The sequence below is a fragment of the Ictidomys tridecemlineatus genome, chromosome 3 (assembly GCF_052094955.1).
Source record: "Ictidomys tridecemlineatus isolate mIctTri1 chromosome 3, mIctTri1.hap1, whole genome shotgun sequence".
NCBI classification, from domain to species: domain Eukaryota; kingdom Metazoa; phylum Chordata; class Mammalia; order Rodentia; family Sciuridae; genus Ictidomys; species Ictidomys tridecemlineatus.
The window spans coordinates 15,193,496-15,216,342 of NC_135479.1; the positions used below are offsets into that span (position 1 = coordinate 15,193,496).

General features: G+C 36.7%; 1 protein-coding gene across 12 annotated transcripts in view; it reads right to left on the minus strand.

The window, feature by feature from the left end:
• Nucleotides 1–22,847, minus strand: part of Tanc2 (tetratricopeptide repeat, ankyrin repeat and coiled-coil containing 2) — a 417,090-nt gene that overhangs the window by 25,581 nt on the left and 368,662 nt on the right. For all 12 annotated transcript variants that reach the window (XM_040268622.2, XM_040268621.2, XM_078041904.1 and 9 more), the window contains 3 exons: nt 11,280–11,402; nt 10,572–10,808; nt 7,643–7,828 (listed from right to left, as the gene is read on the minus strand). In XM_040268622.2, the coding sequence (XP_040124556.1) occupies nt 7,643–7,828; nt 10,572–10,808; nt 11,280–11,402 (546 nt within the window). The remainder of the gene's footprint in view (nt 1–7,642; nt 7,829–10,571; nt 10,809–11,279; nt 11,403–22,847) is intronic.

The window sequence follows — 22,847 nt, forward strand, 5'->3', positions numbered from 1 at the left end:
TTTTCCTCCCATCCTCCTTCCTCTCTCCCATTCTCCTTCCTGTACTCTACTAGACTTCCTTTTGCTTTCTACTCATTTATATTTGATTGGTTCTTTATGTTAGCGTATCCCTCCTCCCTGCTTTCCTTTATTTTACTCTAGCTTCCGCATATGAGAGAAAATATTCAACCTTTGAGTTCTGAGTTTGGCTGATTTCATTTAATATGTGCACATATACATACATATATATATACATACATATATCACAATTTCTTAATATGTGTGTGTGTATATATATATATACATCTCACAATTTCTTAATCCATTCATCTATTGATAAGCATCTGGGTTGGTTCTATAATTTAGCTATTGTGAGTCATGCAGTTATAAACATTGATGTGGCTTTATTGCTGTACTATGATAATTTTCGATCATATTCTTCCAAATGAATTTAAGAATTTTTAAATATTTATTTTTTAGTTGTAGTTGGACATAATACCTTTATTTTACTTATTTTTACGTGTTACTGAGGATTGAACCCAGGGCCTCACACGTGCTAGGCGAGCACTCTACTGCTGAACCACAACTCCAGCCCCTAAGAATATATATATTTTTTTTAATTCTGTGAAGAATGTCATTGGTATTTTGATGGGGATTTCACTGAATCTGTGTACTGCTTTTGGTAGTATAGTCATTTTAACAATATTGATTCTGTCTATCCAAGAATAGGAGATGTCATTCTATTTTTAAGGTCTTCTTCAATTTCTTTCTTCAGTGTTTTATAATTTTCCTTCTTCTACCTCCTTGGTTAGATTAATTCCCAAGTATTTACTTATTTATTTATTTTTGTGGTTACTGTGAATGAGATGGTTTACCTGATTTCTTTCTTGGCTGAATTACTGTTGGGAGTATAGTAAAATTTTTTATTTATGTGTGTTGATCTTATATCCTGCTGCTTTGCTGAACTCATTTATAAGCTCTAGAAATCTTCTGCTAGAGTTTTTTGGTCTTCTAGATATAGGATCATGTCATTGGCAAACAGAGATAGTCTGACTACTTCTTTTTCTATTTGTAACCCTTTAATTTCCTTTTCTTGCCTGATTACTTTAGCTAACACTCCAAGGACTACATTGAACAGGAATGGTAAGAGTGGATAGCCTTGTCACCTTTTCTTGTTCCTGATTTTAGAGAAAATTCTTTTAGTTTTTCTCTATCCTTATGATGCTGGCTTTAGGATTTGTCATATGGCCTTTATGATGTTGATGGAAGTCCCTTTGATCCCTAGTTTCTCCAGTATTTTTAAATATGAATGAATGTTGGGTTTTATCAAGGCCTTTTCTGCATCTATTGAGATGTTCATGTGATTTTTGCCCTTAATTCTGTTTAAAAGATGAACAGAATATACACTGATTTGTGTATGTTGAACCAACCTTGCACCCCTGGAATGAAACCCATTTGATTATATTGCATATAATTGAATTATTGCATCTATACTCATCAGGGATTTTGGTCTGTAGTTTCTTTCCTTGATGCATTTTTGGTTTTGGTATCAGGGTTATACTGGCTTCATAAAATGTACCCTTTCTTTCAATTTCATGGAATAATTTGAGAAAGACTGGTGTTTGTTCTTCTGTAAAAATCTGGTAGAACTCAGGTAAGAATCCATCAAGTCCTGGGCTTTTCTTTTTTTTGGAAAATTTTTAATTTTGGTTTTGATATCATTATTTGATATTAGTCTATTTAGTTTTAAAAAAAATCTTCCTGATTCAGTTTGGGCAGGTCATATGTGTCAAGAAATCTGGCCATGTCTTTCAGATTTTCCAGTTTATTGGAGTATAAATTTTCAAAATAAGTTCTGGTAATTCTCTGAATTTCAGAGGGTCTGGGATGATATCTCCTTTTTCACCTCTGATCTTACTGATTTCTCTTCTTACTCGTTCTTTTGGTTAGTTTGGCTAAGGATTTGTCAATCTTATCTTTTCAAAGAACCATCTACTCATTATATTGATCCTGTGTATTATTTTCTAATTCTCACTTTCTTTGATTTTGGTCCTGATCTTAATTCTTTTTTGATTCTACTGAATTTGGGATTATTTTGTTCTTTTTTTAAGGCCTTAAAGTCAAGCATAAGCTTATTTATTTGGGATTCTCTAGTTTTTTAATGTAGTTACACAGTTATTGTAAATTTTCCTCTTAGAACTGCTTTCATACTGTCCCAGAGATTTTGATATGTTGTATCTCTGTTCTCATTAATTTCTAAGAATTTCTTGATTTCTACTTTTCTTTCTTCTTCTTCTTTTTTAAAATTTTAGATGTAGTTGGACACAATGCCTTTATTTTTTATTAATTTTTATGTGGTGCTGAGGATTGAATCCAGGGCCTCACACATGCTAGGTGAGCACTCTACCACTGAGCCCCAGCCCCAGCCCTTTACTTTGATTTCATCTTTGATCCATTCTTCATTAAAAAGAGTATTGTTCAATCTCCATGTGTTTAATATGGATCCTATTATTTTTCTTGCTGTTGATTTCTAGTTTCATTCTATTATGCTCTGATGGGAAAAAATATATATATACACCTATATACATATATCATATATATAAGAGTGTGTGTGTATGTATATATATATGTGTGTGTGTGTGTGTGTATGTATGTATATGTATGTATGTATGTATATATGTGTGTGTGTGTGTGTGTGTGTGTGTGTGTGTATATATATGATTTGCTTTGTGGCCTAGAATATGATCTGTTTTGGAAAAAGTTCCAAGTAGCTGAGAAGGTAAATTCAGCTGTTTTGGGGTGGAACATTCTGTATATGTCCATTAGGTCCATTTGATTCATAGTGTTTAGGTTGGAGATATCTTTATTGATTTTTGTTTTGATGACCTATCTATAGGTGAGAAGTGTATATTTAAATTACCCATTATTATGGTGTTGGGGTATGTGAGACTTAATGTCATGGAGTATTTTTCCATGAAATTGGGTGCACTGACATTGGGGGCATAAATTTTTACTACTGTTATATCTTCTTTTTTGACTGTTCCTTTTACTACGGTGTAGTGGCCTTCTTTGTCTCTTCTGATTAATTTTTGCTTGAAATCTGCTTTGTCTGAGAACAGCTACTCCTGCTTTTTTTTGACCATAGATGTGGAATATTTTTGGTCATCCTTTTACCTTTAGCCTGTGGATGTATTTGCCTATGAAACTCTTGTAACAGTATATTGTTGAATCTTGTTTTTGATCTATTCTGCCAATCTGTGTCTTAATTGGTGACTTGATATTATTAACATTCAGCATTAGTATGGATATGTGTTTGTGGTTTTTTGCTATTTTTTTTTGCTATATATTATCTTGTCTTGATTCTCATTTAGTGGATTATTCTTCTATTGAACTTCCTCTGTTGGGGAGCTTTGGGAATTATTTTTTAGTTCTTCTGTGTGCAGTTTATCTTTGAGTATTTTTTTGTAATGCTGGATTGATGCTCATAAATTCTTTTAGTTTATTCTTGTGGAAAGTTTTTATTTCCCCCTCAAATTTGAAACTGAGCTTTACTGGGTATAGTAACCTTGGCTGGGAGCTGTCTTCTCTTAGGGCTTGGAATATCTCATTCCAGGCCCTCCTTGTTTTTAGCGTCGGAGCTGACAAATCAGACATAACCTTATTGGTTTGCTTCTAAGTGTGACCAGATGTTTCTCTCGTATAGCCTTTAATATTCTTTCCTTATTTTCTATGTTAGCAATTTTGATTATGATGTCTTGGTGAGCTTCTTATTTGACTAGGTCTATTTGGGGTCCTGTAAGACTCATGTATGTATATGTTTATCTTGTTTCTGATATGAGAAAAGTTTAACTACTTCATTGGAAATTTCTTTATGCCTTTAATATCTCCATGTTCTTGTCTATTCCTTGATTCTCGGGTTTGGTCTTTTAAAAGTTGTCCCAGAGTTCTTGTATATTCTGGTCACATTCTATAATTTTTTCCCTTTATTGCTTTTCTGTGTACTCACGATAGCCTGCATGAAGTTCAGTCTTCAAGGGCTGAGATTCTATTTTCTACATAATTTAATTTGTTAGTGATGCTGTCAAGTGAGTTTTTAATTTGATTGGCTGTCTCTTTCATTTCTAGGAGTTCTGCTTGATTTCTTTTCACTATTTCTATTTCTTCATTAAAGTGGTCTTTCATCTCCTGTAACTGCTCTCTTAATTCCTTCCTTAGATCTTTTAGTTCACTGAACATTTTTTATTAATCAGTTTTTTATAATCTTTCTCTGGGCTTTCATCCACTTTGCTATCAGTAGGATTCTTTGTTGGGGGATTGTGAATTTTGGGGGAAGATTTTTTTCTCCTGTTCTCTTGTGTTTTCAGAGGTCTTGGACTTGTGCATCAATTGAGGTGGATTCCCTTACTTCTTTTTTTGTATGTATGTGTCCTTTTTTATGTAACTATCTTATTTGTTCTTGGGACTTCTCTCTGTTTTTGATGTATGCGGAGATGCTAAAAGGTGGGAACTGAGTTCCCTCTCTGATTGTTCCTCCTTGGATCTTTGTTGTTGGTTTGGGGCTTTTGTCTACTCAATTTTTGAGTTGGAGAAATGTCAGGAACTTGCAATTCAGCAGTAGAGTATCTAACCTGTGAATTTTTAGCATCCCTAAGGGTTCTCAGCACCTCACAGAATGGGGCAAAAGAAACAATAGTAACAACTGTTGCAAACAACAAACAACACACAGTGTTAAAGTAAATATGCAGTTCCTATGTCTTCAACAGAAATTAACCAATAAATAGAAAAAGGTTCAGCAATTGTCAACAATAAAAACAATAACCATGAACTAGATCTGGCTTTAAAGCAAACAGCAGGTACAATTATATCATCCACAGCAGTAATAACTGTATTAGCAGTAATGATGGGATAGGAGTCATGTAAACCAATCAATTCTAAAAGACAGTAAAAATACAGTAAATTAGGAGAAAAGGAAATGTGTTAGGAAGTTACAAAAGATTTTATAATTTAAAAAAGTGAACAGAGAGAATGAAGAAGAGATGTAGCAGGTGATGTTTATACAAAAGGAGGGGAAAAACAGAAGGAAGGTATTGGGAGAGAGAACAGAATTTGGTGGTTGGCAAAAGAGAGAAAGAGAAACAAAGCAAACACATGAATATAATGCAAAGCCAAACCAAAATATACAATCAAAAACCCAAACCTCAGAAGACACTGCTAGGAAAAAACAATTGCATTAAAAATGCTAAACATGAGAGAAAGAGAACTTACGTATGTCCCTGAGTTAATCAGCACAGTTAGAATTCATACACATGTACACATACTCCCCCTCCACAAAGAATAAAAAAAAAAATTAAAAAATTAAAAAAACCCAAATCTTAGTGAAGAATGAAGGAAGCTTCTCCACTGAAGTGGTCAAAATAGTTGACCAGATTAGAGAGTTACTGTCTATGTCCAATAGTCTTTCTTTCGAATTCTTCTTGAGTTATGTACTGATAGAGAGAACAGGGGATGGAAGATGTTAACCCCTTCTTGTTTGTATGTTGCTCTCTGTTATGGTTTGGATGGGGTGTTCTCCAAAAGTTCACTTGTGAAACAATGCAAGAAAGTTCAGAGAAGAAATGATGGAGTTACAAGAGCCTTAACCAATCAGTGAACTAATCTAATCACCTATGGGACTGAGTGGCAAATGAAGGTAGGTAGGGTGTGGATGGAGGAGGTGGGCATTGGGGGTGTGACTTTAGGGTATATATTTGTATCTGACAAGCAGAGATCTCTTCTCTGCTTTCTGATCATCATGTAAGCTACTTTCCTCTGCTGCATTCTTCTGCCATGATGTCCTGCCTCACCTTGGGCGCTGAGGAATGAAGCCACTTATCCATGGACTGAGACCTCTGAAACCGTGAGCTCCCAAATAAACTTTTACTCCTCTAAAATTGTTGTGATCAGGTCTTTTAGTCAGAGATGTGAAAAAGCTGACTAAAACACTCTCTGAGCTGCCAAATGGAGTGACCTAAGACTGAAGCTGTTTGATAGAAGACTGAGTTTCCCTTCTTACAAGTATGGGGTGAAATGTATTAGGATGTTCTGTCAGTTGGTGTTTTGTCCATTTGGACCAGTTGAGTGCATTCTCAGGGTTTAGCTTCTGCAGCTCTGTGAGGGAAGTGTCAGCAAATGGTTCTGAGGTCTACACAGGCTTCAGGGCCTTTGTTGGGTGGTACCTTCTTTAGAGAAACTAGACTGACCTACCCCCAGGGTTTGACAGTAGCCAATCTCTGGTGTGGGTCTGGTTCTCAGGAGCCTCCCAAGAAATCCAATTGTGGGGCAGGGGGTCTGATCCTCCACTTACTGTTGCCCTGAAGCACAGCCTTCCTGGGCTTAGTCCCTGAGAATATTTACTCCAACCTGTTCAGCTGGTTATGTGAGCTCCCCAACACAAAGGAGAAGCAAGTTGGACTCTCCTTTGCCCATCCAATTTGAAACCCCCTGGGTATAGTCTACTCAGCACCTGTTTCACTCATGTTCTGTCAGGCTCAGGCTAGGTTACGGATAGGCACCTGCCAGGAAATTGTGGCTGTTTTTATGTTTTTTTCCCCTGCTGATCGCCCAGGTCTTATAGTTGCCAAGGTGGTGCATTTGTTCCAAGATGGCTCCCACCTCATTTTTCTGGGGCCAGCTGAGACACAGAGGGCCTTTTTCAAGTACCAGCATACAGTGCAGCCTCTGGTTCAGCTAAGATTATGCAATATTTTTGATCTCAGCTTTCTCTGTACCAAAATTGTGTTTCCCCTCTCTGTGGTGAATGCACCCTGGCAGCACCTATGGGGTCAGCTGTGATGCACATTTTTTTTTTGGTTATTGTGCCCAAATTTCTGAGCCCCTAAGCCACTTTGAGTGTCCAATATTAAATATTAGTGAAATCCTTATTTCACCTACCTCTCTGAGAAGCTGTACATCCACTGCTTTGATTCCATGCCAGTAAAATTTATAATAAACTCATGTATGTGCATACTCTCTCTCTCTCTCTCTCTCTCTCACCTGCTGCACCCTTCTCCCCTCTTCAGCATCAGTTGTTAAACAAATCATAGTATATGACCATTTCTGCATATTTGTCACTATTAATATTATTACTATCATTAGTAAATAAATTAGCAAAAATACTATTTGTATGGTGTTTAATTGTTTACCAGGAACCCTCTGTAATAAACAACTTTGTAAGAAAGAGTAATTTCATTTTTTGATGGGGAACTGAGGTTCTAAGAGATCAAGTAAATTGCCCAAGGTCTAGATCTAATGGGCAGCAAAACTAGGACAAAAACCTGATCTTTCTGATATTTTACATGTTGTTTTCTTCCCATTCCACGTTCTAACTATGTAATTACAGGTCAGTAATTAATCCTTCTGTGGTTCTGTCATTGTCTGTTAAAAGGGGTGGAAATATGGGGGAGAGATTGGATTAGATAATTTCCAAAGTCTTTTTCAACTTTTTGTCCATAATTCTAGGTGCCTTGGCATTTAAGTAGTCAAATGCCTCATGGAGTTTCACCTCTTTATTCCTTAGGGTAGTGACCAAAAAGTTAATTTGGCTGGCCGTTTTATAATATGCAATCTCACAGGTTCTTGAATGCTTGAAAAAAAAAAAAAAAGAACCCTATCACATTCTTCTTACCTCAGTGTAACCCATGCTGGCTGCAGCAATGAGGGCCTGCTGGATGGCATGGCTCTTTTTAAACACTCCTTGCTGCTGGCCGGCCATTGTCCAGTCACACTGAATCAAAAACTTAACGACCTCCAGATGACCTCTGAGTGCAGCATGAACCAAAGCACACTGTCCATTCTTATCCAAGTGATCCACCTAAAGGGAGAGAACAGAAAAATATGTGTGAACCAAGACCTGTGGCTGTACACCCAATCTAGACACCAGTCCATTGCACATGTCTAGACTACTAAGATTCATTCTTTCCAATCTTTGAACTAATCTCTGAGCAAATTTAGAAAATACTTTCTCTTCAGGCTAGAATAGTACCAAACTACAACTCTGCCTGATGTGCCTCTGGGGAGAACTTCTTTTCTTCAAAAACAAGGTCAGTTTTTTGTTTTAACGTTAAAAGAAAAATAAACAAAATGCTCAGCTCACACTTTGTTTTCCTGAGGTACATTCCCCTTTGTCCTCAAGTAGCTTCCCTCAGACAAAGATTTGAAAGACTTGTAGCTCTATTGGCACAAAACACTGTCTTTAAAATCATGAAAAAGAAAAATAAAACATTTTGGAGCTCTAACTTTTTGGTGTTCCAAAGAAGCAAAATATATCATATCATGAACTACTCATTTGACCACCAATCTTTGGCAAAGATTAAATAGTCAAGTGCCTCCGTTCTTCCAGCAGGAGGGTAGAATCTCAAAGACCTGGCTAGAGGCACTTGGAGCTAGACTGAACTCTAACAGGAGTTTTTCTAATTTTAGTGTTGCTTTCCAAGTTTAGATTGAAAGAAGAGGCTGCTTGAGATCAATCCACCAGCCGGGTTTGATAGTAAATGCCTGTAATTCTAGTGGCGTGGAAAGCTGAGGCAGGAGGATCACGAGTTCAAAGCCAGCCTCAGCAAAAGAGATGTGCTAAGCAACTCAGTGAGACCCTGTCTCTAAATAAAATACAAAATAGGGCTGAGGATATGGCTCAGTGGTTGAGTGCCCTTCTGTTCAATTTCTGGTATCATTCCCCCCCGCCTCGCCCCCCAAAAAAGATAATCCACCAGAAGGCCCTGAGTCACAAGTTTCAATGAATGAAATGGCCTTTTCTAGCAGAAACACTGTTATCTGTATATGGTAGTTAAAGCACTTGAAACTTAAGTTCTGTTTCTGGTTCCCCCAGTAACTGGTTCCAACCAGCAATCCACATGACAAATGTTTATTGAATGCCTAGTATGTGCAGGGTACCACGTGGGATAAAAACACAATAAGACAGGAATATGTAGATTCTGCTCTCAAGAACTTTGAAATGAGGTATGGGGAGATGTGACCAATGTGACAAAAGCCTGTCCAACAAAGAAGTTTATAATAAATGCCTTAAGGAAAATGAAAGTATAATAAAATTTCAGAGGAAAGAAAAATTAATTCCCGATTAGGAACAGATTCAGAATTAAAAGTTTTAATTTACGTTTCTGCTCTGGGGAAACAATGAAAAATAACTAAAAATACTGGCTTGGTAGTATAAGGGATGAGCAGCAGGAAAGATCCAGTACCAGCAGAGATTTGAATTTACGGCAAAAGTAATACAAGGACCAGTTATCATTCTCTTTCTAGAGATGTCCATTCAAAGAAATGGAACATTATTAAAGGTGGACAATAACTGTGCCACAGTAAACATCTAAGGCTCTGAGATTTCACTCCCAAAGGAGTCTCAGGAGTCCTATTTTCTTCCCTGGTAAGTGTTGAAAGCCACAGCGAAGGGGCCCCAGCAAACTTCCAGCTGCCAGCAAACTTTCAGACTGCCAGCTGATGATTGGCTCACAGCGGCCCCAGCAACATCTAGCTGATTGGCTCCTCTGTGGTGATGCTCATTGGGCTGTTTCCCTGCCCTTTCAGACCATGGAGCTGCTCATTGGGGGACTTCTTTGGCTCCACCCATGCGACCCAGCCAATCGGCCTCAAGAGCAGGAGGATTGTGGGAGTGGGGGAGGCTTGTGTTTGGGGGGAGAGAGGCTTGTGGGAAGCCGGTGGTGGCAGTTGGGCTCTGAGGGTTTTTCCTGAGGAGCTGTTTTGTTTGGCGTGTGTAGTTCTAAAAATAAAGTTAGTTTCTTTTGACAAGTGGCTCCTGAATTGTGCCCAGCCAGACTGCAGCAGGTAAGAGCACTAGATACCTCAGAATGAGATATATTACTTATATGTCTACTGTGAAACCAACATCCTTGGTTTGTTTTCAGGACTGAATCAAAATACCATGAGATCACAATTTTCCCCAGAGGCCAACATTTGTGAGGCCAGAATTTTTCTTTTAATCGATACTTTGAAATTGAGTTCTTTTATATCAGTGATTCTGGAGATAAAGAAAAGATTTTGTTAATGTTTCTGAGAACTGAAATATACTAACAAACGCTTTGAGGTATACTTGGTCAGAGTATAAACAGGGGGAATCATCTTTTCCCAAAAATATCTCTAGGATGGTGGTCTTCAAGGACAGGATGAGGGGAATCTGGTCTTCTCATCTCCATTGGTTAACATTTCTTTTCTACATAAAAAAGAGTCTGTAGTGCCATTCATTTCAGACCTCTTGCTACAGTCTCCTCCTTGCTCCCTTACTTCTCTTTCCTTTCCTGTTAAGAAAAGAGATTTTTCTGAGCTCAGTAGAGAATTTCCAGGATGTTTTTTGTTGCTGATAAGTGTAGTTTCCTAAGTGCCTCTCAAGGATTTTACAACTGTGTCCAGCTGTGGTGTGGACTGGGGGGGGCAAGTGGGCAAACACTGGGTGTAAGCTGAGGCACCTTCCCTTGATCTGCTTCCAGTCAGGGTTTGATATACCATAGGAGTTAAGGAAGACTCTGTATCTGGAAGAAAGAAAAAGGGAAAAAAAGGAAAAGTAGCAGAGGCAGGCAGTCAATTACCTTGGCCCGTTTCTTGCAGAGTAGCACCACGATGCTCAGGAACCCTGCTGCTGCGGCATATCCCAAAGGAGTCAGGCCACTTTCAGAAGAGGCATCTACATTGGCCCCAAATTCCAAAAGCAAGGCCACCATTTCTGTGTAACCAAGATGAGACTGAACACATAGAATTGGAGCATTATTTAAAACCTCTGTCCGGTAATTAATATTGGCACCTCCCAAAATCAGCAGTCGGCTGACCTAAAAATAAATAAATAAATGAAATAATAATCAGATAATAGAAATAATAATCAGATATCAGCTATATTCCAAAATGTCTAGCAGCATTTAGTAATTTTTATCTTGCTGTTGAAAGGAACATTAAGTTTTCTCTTTTTGCTCATTAGCTAGAGCAAATGCCACCCATACTATAGGGCTGAACATCAGCTCTACTAAGTGAACTTCTCACCAGAAAAACTCCTCCCAAAACAAGATACCCTAGATCCCATATGCTGAAAACAGCTTATAGAGGTAGATGGACAGTAGGGTTTATCTTCGAGTGAGATAACGAAGTGTAAACAAGTTAAAATAAATTATTAGTAAGAGATTGACAGGAGACAGTCTAAGGCAAGTCAGAGTTCATCAAAACAGCTACTTAATGTTCTTCTGACATTTTTTCACAGTTAATTCTTTAAAGTATTTGTAATTTTTTAAAAAAATTTTTGCATTTACTTTTATATTTGGAGTGTAGAGATTTCGTAGAGATGCCAATGCCATGGAAAGACCTTCTGTGCTATAAGAGATCCAGAGACCTTGGAGGATGGAAGATGATACTCCAACTTTTTTACTCAAACCCTGAAAAAGAAATACAGAGACAACTCAATTACTAGCCAAGCTAAAAAGTATCATCAGTTGTTAGTGGTCTCTAGATTTGTGGTATTAATAAATAAGAGCAGAGTCTCACCTTAACAATATTCAAGCCCAAGAAAGCCCATCTGCTGATAGGGACAAAAACTACTCTTATAGGAATAAGGGAACTTAAATTGTCTTTATGTGGGCAGTTAACAAATCTACTTAACATCTTTCTTTTCTATTCTATCTGATGTAATTTGTTTTTCCATATCTTTTTAATCAGCCTTCATGAATGAGTCCCTTAAATTCAAATTACTAAAATTATACTGTGGCAGAGATAACACATTGTGATTACTGATTTTCATTTCATACTGGGAATTTGAGAAAACTATTTCTCAGGCTCCTTTAAAGTTAGTGGGTCATGTGACTGAATTCTGATTAATAAAATTGGGGTAGAAATAATATACCATGTCCAGGTGTGGCCCCTCAAATCTCATTTCTGCATACTTTATGACTCTTGACTACAGGTCAGATGCAGATAATTCAATGGAGATAATTTCAGTAATGTTACATAGAGTGGGGTATGGTGGCACATGCCTGTAATCCCAGCAATTTGGGATTACAGAAGTTTGAGACAGAAGGATCATAAGTTTGAGGCCAGAAACTTAGCAAGACCCTAAGCAACTTAGTGAGATTCAGTCTTAAAACAAAAATTAAAATGGGCTGAAGATATAGCTCAGTGGGTAAAGTGTGCCTGGCTTCAATCCTCAGGATCAAAAAATAAGGAGTGTCCATCTAGCCATCTAGGTACTGGGTGCACTGAAATGAATAAGGGTGGATGACAGCAGCTTTTGATTGTTCATTACTACTCCATAATCTCTTTTAATTTGTGCTAATAATAGGGACTCAATTACTAAAACTCTTATTTGGTCAATTAGTTCATATACAAACACAAAAAACTGAAGCAAACTTATGGCTAAGTCATTATGATTATTTATTTTGACATGAGATCAAATATTTATAGTTCTTTTTGTAAGAATTTCAAATGCTACTAAGTCAGGGTTGGAGTCCAGTCAAATTGGGTTTGAGGGTTCACCTCCACTGTAGATCCCAGAAAACCAGGAAATTTAGCTCTGATTCCCCATTTGGGCCTCCGTCTTCTAATTTAGAATATGTGTGGTTCTCACCAAGGCCTTCTGAAGAACAATAAACTATATTAACAAATTAGATAAAAAATCAGCAGAAAGAAAGTAATATCTATATTCCAGTAGTGGAAACTTTTTGTTTTTTGTTCCGGGAATTCATCCCAGGGTTGCTTAACCACTGAGCCACATTCCCATTCCTATTTTGTATTTTATTTAAAGACAGGGTCTCACTAAATTTATTAGCACCTTGCTAAATTGCTGAGGCTGGCTTTGAACTCTCGATCCTCCTGCCTCAGCCTCCAGAGCCGCTGGGATTACAGGAATGCGCTACCATGCTCAGGGCAAGAGTGGAAACTTAACAGTGGAAAACATGCCTTATAGATTATGGTGGAGGGGAAAAAAAAAGAAAGGGAATATATTCAGATATCTATTATATGTCAAGTGTTGTGCTAGGATTTTTTTTGTACGTTAGCTTCTTTAATTTAATCTAATCTCCACAACAGTCCTATTAGGTAGAATTTATCAGTATTTTCATTTTCAAGAACTTAGAAAAGGTTAAGTAATTTGTCCAGTGTCACATAACTACAGAGGCTGGAATTAGAATCCAAGTTTTTTTTTTTTAATTTTAAAGTTCATGTTCCTTGGGGCTGGGGTTGTGGCTCAACAGTAGAGAGCTGCCCTAGCACATGCGAGACCCTGGGTTTGATCCTCAGCACCACATAAAAATAAATAAAGATTAAAAAAAAGTTCATGTTCCTTCTATTACACCAACATTAAAAAATCTGAAATCTCAGTCAGAAAAAAAGCAACTAGAAAACTAGAATAGACAAAACAGCTAATTGCTAGCTTTCCCCTTTACCTTTAACTACCAACCATTCACTTTCTTTGGTCCTCTTTTCCAAAACTGTCCTTTTTTTCCCTTTCATTCTTTTTTTGATACTGGGGATTGAACCCTGGGAGCTTTACCACTAAGCTACATCCTCAGCCATTTTTTATTTTGAGACAGGGTCTTTTTTATTAATATTTATTTTTTAGTTATAGGTGGACACAATATCTTTGTTTATTTATTTATTTATTTTTATTGTGGTGCTGAGGATTGAACCCAGTGCCTCACACATGCTAGGCGAGCGCTCTCCTGCTGAGCCACAACTCCAGCCACAGTCAGGGTCTTATTAAGTTGCTGAGGCTGGTCTTGAACTTGGGATCCTCCTTCCTCAGGCTTCCAAGTGGTTGAGTCGTGCACCACTGTGCCAGGCTAAAAATAGTCTCATCTGCTCCTATGGCTTTATTCCTATTATTTTAAACTAAGCATTATGTTTCTTTTTTTAAAAAAATATTTTTATTAGTTGCTGATGGACTCTTATTTATTTATTTACTTGCAGTGCTCAGAATCTAACCCTGAACCTCACACATGCTAGGCAAGCACTCTCCCACTGAGCCACAAACCCAGCTCAGCATTATGTTTCTTTTCCAATTGTGAAATTTAAAGTAGTAAAAGTAGTATTGTGCCTATAATCTGTAGTAGTCAATTTCTCCTCGAATATTAAGTGAGATTCATTAATATTTTCACTTAATCCATTGAGTTATTAAGAGTATTATTTTATACAAGAGAAATGCTGGATCAGTGTTTATTAAAGTTATGTGGCAATTCTTTGATATCAGAGGGGGTTCAGAAAATGTATTTTGCTTCTCTGAAAGATGTAGGAGCTTACCCGCCTATTCAGCAACTATAAGTTTGGATTTAGTTTTCTTGAATATAAATTGCCTGTTTTCTGTGTGATTTTCATTTTAAAGATGAATTAAAAAAATACACAGGTCGGGCACCATGGTGCACTCCTGTGAACTCAGTGGCTCGGGAGACTGAGGCTGGAGGATATTGAGTTTAAAGGCAGCCTCAGCAATTATCAAGGGGCTAAGCAACTCAGTGAGATCCTGTCTCTAAATAAAAATACAAAATAGGGCTGGGATGTGGCTCAGTGGTTGAATGCCCCCCCCCCCCCGCCCCAGTTCAATCCCCAGTAGCCCCCCCCCACCAAAACAAAAGACACAGTAAGGTTAAATAACTTGCTAGGCCAGGTGCAGTGGTGCACACATGTAATCTTATTTACTCCAGAGGTTGAGGCAGGAGGAATGTAACTTGGCAATTCAGTGAGATCCTGTTGCAAAGTAAAGGGATGGGGATGTAGCTTAATGATAGAGTGCCCCTGAGTTAAATTCCCAGTACCATAATAAAAAACAAAAACAAAACAAAACAAAAAAACTTGCTTGAAGTTCTACAGTCTGGAAGTAGGAAAAGTAGAATCTAGTCTCGTTTCAAAGCCAAATCTATTTTAACTACCATGCTCACTGTACTGTCATCTTTAAATGAATTATACAGATTAGTGATTTTCAACTTTTTGGGCTACATATTAGAATTATCTGGAGAGCTTCTAAAAAATACTAATATAGGGGGCTGTGTTTGTGGCTCAGTGGTAAAGCTCTCACCTAGCACATATGAGGCCTTGGCTTCAATCCTCAGCACCACATATAAATAAATAAAATAAAGGTATTGTGTCCAACTACAACTAAAAGATAAAAATATTAAAAAATACTAATACAATGTGGAGAATAAAAAATTGCATAGCCACTTTGGAAGACAGTCTGTCAACAAAGCTAGGATTACCATATAATCTGATAATCTCACTCATTTTACCCAAATGAGGTGAAAATTTACAAACTAAACTCCTTATATGAATATTTATAGCAATTTTGTTAACAACCCCAAAGTCATCAAGATTCCCTTTTTTTTTTTTTTTTTTGAGCACCAAGGATTGAACTCTGGGTCATTCGACCACTGAGCCACAGCCCTATTTTGTATTTTATTAGAGACAGAGTCTCACTGAGTTGCTGAGCACCTCACTAAATTGCTGAGGCTGGCTTTCAATTTGCCATGCTCCTGCCTCTGCCTCCCCAAGCTGCTGCCTTTAATAGATAAATACCAACAAATAAATAGTGGTACACCCATACAATGTAATATTATTAAGCAATAAAAGAAACAAGGTATCAAGCCACAAAAAGACATGGAAGAACCTTGAATGCATATTGCTAAGTGGAAGAAGTCAATCTAAAAAGACTACATGCTGGGTGAGTCCAACTATATGAAATTCTGGAAAAGGTAATACTCTGAAGATAGTAAAAAAGATCACCGGTTGCCAGGGGTTGGGGAGGAAAAGATAAAAGAAGTGAATATGTAAAACAGGGGAATTTTAGGACAATGAAACTATTCTGTACTGCACTTGTAGATACAGAACATTATACATTTGGCAAAATCCAAAGAAACAACACAGAATGAACCCTAATGTAAACTATGGTTTTAATTTATAATAATGCATTAATATTGGTTCATTCGTTGTACCCAATGTACCATGTCTGTACAAGATGTTAATAGGAGGAATTGTGGCTGGGGGAGTGAGCATAGGGAATTCTGGTTTCAGTTCAATTTTTTATACAAGCCTAAAATTGCCCTAAGAAATAAAGTCTATTAAAAAAGGCTATGTTCTACTCCAGAACAATGTATCATAGTTTCTGGGAGTAAGGTTCAGGAATGTGTACCTGTTTTTTAAAGCTCTCTCTGAAAATCTAATGCATAGCCAGATTTGAAAAACCACTGACCCAGATCTATAGATAAATTCAAAGACAACAATGTTGAGTGGGAAAGAAAAAATCTATAGAATTATATGAATAGTATGATACTATTTTATGTCAATTTAAAAAATTTCATATGTTGTTTAATACGTTACTGATTGGGCACAGTGGTGCACATATATATTCCCAGCAGCGCAGGAGGCTGAGGCAGGAGGATTGTGAGTTCAAAGCCAGCCTCAGCAAAAGTGAGGCACTAAGCAAATCAGAGAGACCCTGTCTCTAAGTAGAGTTGGGGATATGGCTCAGTGGTTCAGTGCCCCTGAGTTCAATCCATAGCACCAAAACAAAATTAAAATAAAAAAGAATGTGTTACTGATGTTGGAAAAGTACAAAATATGCATAAGAAAAGAACATATATTAAGATTATTAATGTGCTAAATTCTCATGCATTTTGAATTGAAGCTATTTTTAGAGGAGGGATAGAAATGAGATAAGAAAGGAATATTACACAAGTTCCTACTGTTATTTGTTATATTTTTTAAAAATAAAGAAAAAATCTGAAATAAACATGAAAAAATCTTTTTTTAAGAGAGAGAGAGAGAGAGAGAGAGAGAGAGAGAGAATTTTTAATATTTATTTTTTAGTTATTGGCGGACACAACATCTTTTGTTTGTATGTGGTGCTGAGGATCGAACCCGGGCCGCACGCATGCCAGGTGAGCGTGCTACCGCTTGAGCCACATCCCCAGCCCAAACATGAAAAAATATTAATATTTGTTAAATGGCTATTATCAGATTATTTATTCAATTGAATAAATCTGCTAGATATCAGAATAAATAATCTGATAATGTGCTTTCTTATATGTTGGAAATATTTCATGAGAAGAATTTAAAGAGGAATTAGGGCTATCTCTCTATCTAAAATAAAAAAAAAGGTAAGAATTGGTAATCATATAGACTTATTTGTTGGTAAGGGGAAGAGACTAATTAAAGGAAGTCATAAATCAAGTTGAATGTCTTTAATGTTTTTCAGTGACTCATAAGTTAGGTTGTTTAATTAGTTGGCTTGTTTAAGAGATATAAGAAGAAGAAACAGAAAAGGGAGATGAGTAAGAATAGACCTTTGTAAATTAACTTCAATTAAATGGCCCAGTAAATGGCCCATAAGGCAGCACTGAGAGCCCCAATGAGACTGGAGTGAATATATAAGATACAAGCCTAGAATAAAGAACCAGAGTCTAAGATATAAAATATTAGCTTTATTTATACTGTTGACTTTTGATTTCTTCTAGTTGGTAGGGCTGACCTTTTTGCTCTTCAGAGATGTGAAAGAAAAGAGTTTCAGTTTAAATTCAACAAAGATGACAGGCAGATTACTGTGATCCCACTACCAATCACATAGCCCAAAATAACTCACAATTAAATTCTAAGCTTATGGTTTTTCAAAGAGAACTTTATGCTCAAATAACCTGAAAAAGTGCTTCTTCAGTATCTGTAACTCAAAGATAGGATATCTTTTTGTCTCTTTTGGTAATGGAGTCCCTTCCTTAGAATCTAAATTTATAGCCTAGAATAATCATGCTTAGTATTTTTGAATACTTCAATAAAATAGCATGAATAAACAAGAGCAGTCTCTTTTTTGAAATTTTAGGTACAGCTCAGATATCTTAAGGCATGGCAAAACCCAATTCTGGTACTTAGCCAATGAGTTTCATTAAAGTAAGTTATTTTCAGACATATCAGCCCAGTGTCCCACATGCAGATACCCAATTGTCTCAAATGGATTATCACTATTCTTATCTGACCATTGGACATAGTCACGTTTGGTTATAGAAAAAGGATACTGGTAAACCAAGGAAATGGCATCCTTCATTATAGAGAAAGGGTTGGAAAATTATTACCTTTGGCCAAATCCAGCATTTTTTTTTGTCAGTCAAGTTTTACTGGAATATAGCCTTACCCAATCATTTCTATATTATCTCATTGTTTTCTAGCTACAATGGCAGTTGGGCAGTTGTGACAAAGATTATATGGATTATAAATATTGGGTTCTTTATGGAAAAAGTCTGCCAATTACTACTATAAGAGAATGCTAAGTAACCTCTGAAGTGATAAATAGATTACCATGTGCAATTTATGCTCATTTTTTTATTCTTATTTTTGGGAAAAAAATTCTTGCTAAGCATCTTCTGCTTATAACATTTCCCTCCACTGGCAAATGATTCCAGCAAGAAATGTGACAGGATTGACCAACTAAAGGAGCATTTTGGAGGACAGCATTTAAGGATCTAATTGCAAAAATACTCCCAAATCCTTCCTATAACTAGAATCAATTGAATGAAAACTCCCTGCATTATAAACTAGGTTGAAATATTTCTGGCCATGACTTATACTCATTTTGTTTCCTTTAGATTAAAAAAAATTAAATGGCTATTAGAGTATTACAAAAATTATTAGTCCTCAACAATATGAATCATTCAGGAAGTGCAAATCAAAACCACAATGAGATATCACTTCACACTTTCTAGAATGGCTAAAATAAAAGATAATGTCTAATGAGTGCTGGAGAAGGTGTGAAGATATTAAAATTTTGGAGGATGCTGGGGATTGAACCTAGGGTTTCACACATGCTAAGCTTATGCTCTACCACTGAACTACACCTCCAGCCTGGTGTGAAGAAACTAAAACCCTCATATACCTTTGGAGGGACTATAAAATGATATGGCCACTTTGGAAAACAACTTGGAAATTCCTTAATATGTTAAACATAATTACTATGTTACCTAGCAATTCTACTTCTTCTTTGGTTCAATTTTTTTCCCTTCCTCCCTCCCTCCCTTCCTTCCTTCCTTTCTTTTTTTAAGAGAAGGGATATTGCTAAGTTGCTCAGGCTGGCCTCAACTCCCAGGCTCAAGTGATCCTCCTGTTTCATCCTCCTGAGTGTTGGACTACAGGCTCTGTGCCCAATGCAACTCTACTTCTAAGTATATATACTCAAGAAAACTAAAGACATACTGTCTACCCACAAACCTGTACCCACACATTGTAAAAATACTGTCACTGAGCTGTGACTATACTAAATACCATTTTAAATTAGCCAATTTTATTTTCTAAAGATGGAAAAATCAGTAAGCTAATGTTCATAGCAGTATCATTCACAACATCCCAAAGTGGAAACAACTCAAATGTCTAAGTGTGAATGAATAAACAAAATGTGGTAGATCCACAAAATAGAATATCATTTGGCAATAAAGAGGAATAAATAGCTGGTATATGCTGCAATATTAATAAACTCTGAAAACACTGTGTTAAGTCAAAGGTGCCAGACACATTAGACCACATATTATGATTCCATTTATATGAAATGTGCAAAAAAGTAAAATCTATAGAGAGATAGAAAGTAGAGTGAGGGATGACAAAATACTCATGAGGTTTATTTTTTTAGGGTGCAGAAATGTACTGATAATGGTGATAGTGGCACAACTGTAAATGTATTAAAAATCACTGACATGTACAATTAAAATTGGTGAATTTTGTGTGGCATACAAAGTTATTATTTGATAAAGCTGTTAAAAACAATTAAAAGGCTCCACAGACAGCAAGATATCCAGAAAAATGTTTTATGTCATTTTTGAAACATATGCATTTTTCATGAACAAAGATAAGACAAGGGCAATTTAAAATTAGAAATATAAATTGAACTGTACATTACTGCTGATGAGAAGCTATTAGTGGAACTGACTGTAAACTATAAAGCGTGTCTTTGCCTTTTCATGACCTTTAGCTGATGGGAACTAAGAATTTTAGCAGTCTGAAGAGAAGCTAAATCCTATCAAGAAAGAACACTCTGCATTTAAACTATAAACTGCAGCACCAAAAAAAAAAAAAAAAAACCATGGTCCAAGATTTTATGCTTCAGCTTGTACTCATGTCATCACTGTGTGCTGCATACAGGAGTTATTTATGGCCTGAATCATACAGGGAGCTAATCTTATCTCAGGCAACCATGTTGTTTGCATCAACATTAGATAAAACTGTGTTAATGACAGAAGTGTATGTCTTAAATGTAGATCTCTATGTACTGAACAATCACACTTGGTCAAATGAAGCTTCATGCTATTTCTCTGTTAATGTAATGTTTATTTGGTGCACAAAGGCAGGTTTCAACTTTATTTTTGCATCTGATCCTATGCAGATGGTGATGTTAAAGATTAGTACTTAAGCCATTCTTCAATCTAACTGAATAAATGTATGATCTTAAGAGTTTATGGGAGTAGAAGACCTTTTACAGTTCACTTGAAACTGGAACGAGATAACCTTATCGTTATTTTAGCACCACTCTGCTTCCACTAAGTAAGGCCATTTTTGGTACAGTGATTTGTTAGACAATTAGGATTCCAAAAAAGGACTTGTCACTGTAGACTTCATTCTTGTCCATCTGATCAACAATATTCTCTGGGTGTGTGCTTATTACTGGGAAGAATTTGCTAGGCTCTTAGATTTGCCCTTAATGTCATTTTTTTCTGAAGAGAACTCTTTAATCTTTAAAAAACTCTTAGGGGAAAGTGACCATTTTTTAAATTGGTACATTATAATTATACATAATAGTGAGAATCACTATTTCATCTTCATACATGCATACAACAGAACAATACAATTTGGTCAGTTTCATTCCCCAGTAGGTAACCTTTTCTTCCCTTTATCCCCTACCCATCCTTGGTCTTTTCTCTCTACTCTACTGGCCTCCTTTCTATTTCAATAAGATCCTACACTCTTTTTCTCCTTTTCTCTATATAGAGTCCAACTAATGAGAAAAAACACATGACGTCTGACTTTCTGAGTTTGGCTTGTTTTGCTTAACATAAATAAATGCTCTCAAAGTTCAAACATTTTCCTCAAAAGGACATGATTTCATTTTTTTCATGACTGAATAATGCTGAGGGCCATTGCCAAGTAGGAACGATGCATCAAAATCTCCTTGCCAGTGTACCCCATGCTGCTTAGAGGACATTTGATGGGACATTGCATGTATGCTTTAGTAAGGTGACCTTGCTCAAAGACCAGGGCGGATCCGGGTTTAGAGCTGATCAGGTTTGAGGAAGTTTCCCGCTCCTGGAGTTTAAGGCATTCCCGTTTAAGACAATAGGGGTTTTAGGGAAGTTGGAGGTTGAAGATTATTGCTGCTGGGATTAGGGTGTTCCTGCTGCTTGTTCCCGTTGAGTTCTCCTGAGATTCAAATGGGATTTGGAGTAGGTAAATTGGGCGGAGTGATTTTAGATTGCGCCAGAACCTGTTTGTGTAGAGGCCAGTGTGAGTTCGGGAATAAAGGATTGCTGTTTGAATCTACAAGGTGTGTGGTGGCTCGTGATTCTGTGCCAAGCCCAGACATTGGCAGAATAAAACACCACTGTGTGTGTGTTGTGCGTGTGACACATTGAATTTTCTTCAATCTAACTGAATAAATGTATGATCTTAAGAGTTTATGGGAGTAGCAGACCTTTTACAGTTCACTTGAAACTGGAACAAGATTAACCTTATCTGTTATTTTAGCATCATCTATTCATCCACTGATAGACACCTAGGCTGATTCTATAAATTGGCTATTGTGAATTAAACTGCTATATCATGAATATGCATATATCACTATAGTATGTGACTTTAGTTCTTTAGGATAAGTATCAAGGAGTGGTATATAACTGGGTCATGTGCTGTTTCTGTTCCTAGTCTTTTCAGGAACCTCCTTACTGATTTCCATAGTGTTCGTACTAATTTATGGCTCCATGAAGAATGTGTAAGTGTTAAGGGGAGATAACTGTTTCAGACATCTGTATTTCTCAATTCCAAGGCAGGAAAAAAGCTCTGAAGAGAGACTGTGGGGATTGGAATAATCAGGTGTAAAAATAGTAAACTGGGGGCTAGAAAAATCAGGACAACAAATTTCCTCTGCTTCTATGTGCTAACTCAAAACTGCTATATGGACTACAAATTCCTAAAGATTGTATCTTTTTAACTTTAGTATCCCTAGTTCTAGTACAATGCTTCAGTAAGTGTTGAATAGATGAATGACTGTATTCATATATGCACAAACAGATTAAATATGGTCCCTCTTCTGGATGCTTCAGTCCAGTCTTATGCAAGTTGAGAGAAGCTGATATTATAGAATTCTTGCAAGTTTTGAAATAGCTGGGGAAAAACTGGAATTACAATTTGAGAGAGATTGAGGAAGTAGTTCCAAGGAAGGTTACTGCTAATTCCAGGCAAATAGTTTAAAAATCATAGTCTCAGGAATATTAAAATCCTCACTAAAACAATTAAAAGAAAATTAAAATATTAGCTGCTCTCTGTAATTTTTAAAAAGACATTGTGAAAACTGTGCTAATGACAGTTGTTACAATATAACTATCCTTAGGAGATGGTAGGTGATATATGAAGCACACGTGTATGTGCGTATATGCTCCATGCCTAGGTGATCACGCACAAGATATTTCCTGGAAAGCCTAGAAACCCACTAAATTGGAAGATGGCCAATGTAAATGTCACTGTTAACTTATTAACTGCACTGTAAGACAGGGATAGTTCTCTTTTTAAAGACTGAGGGAAGAACAGGCCATGTGCTTTTGCAGCAAAATAATTTCAGAAAGCAAGGACTATACTGAAATAACAGCAATTTCTTTTCATAC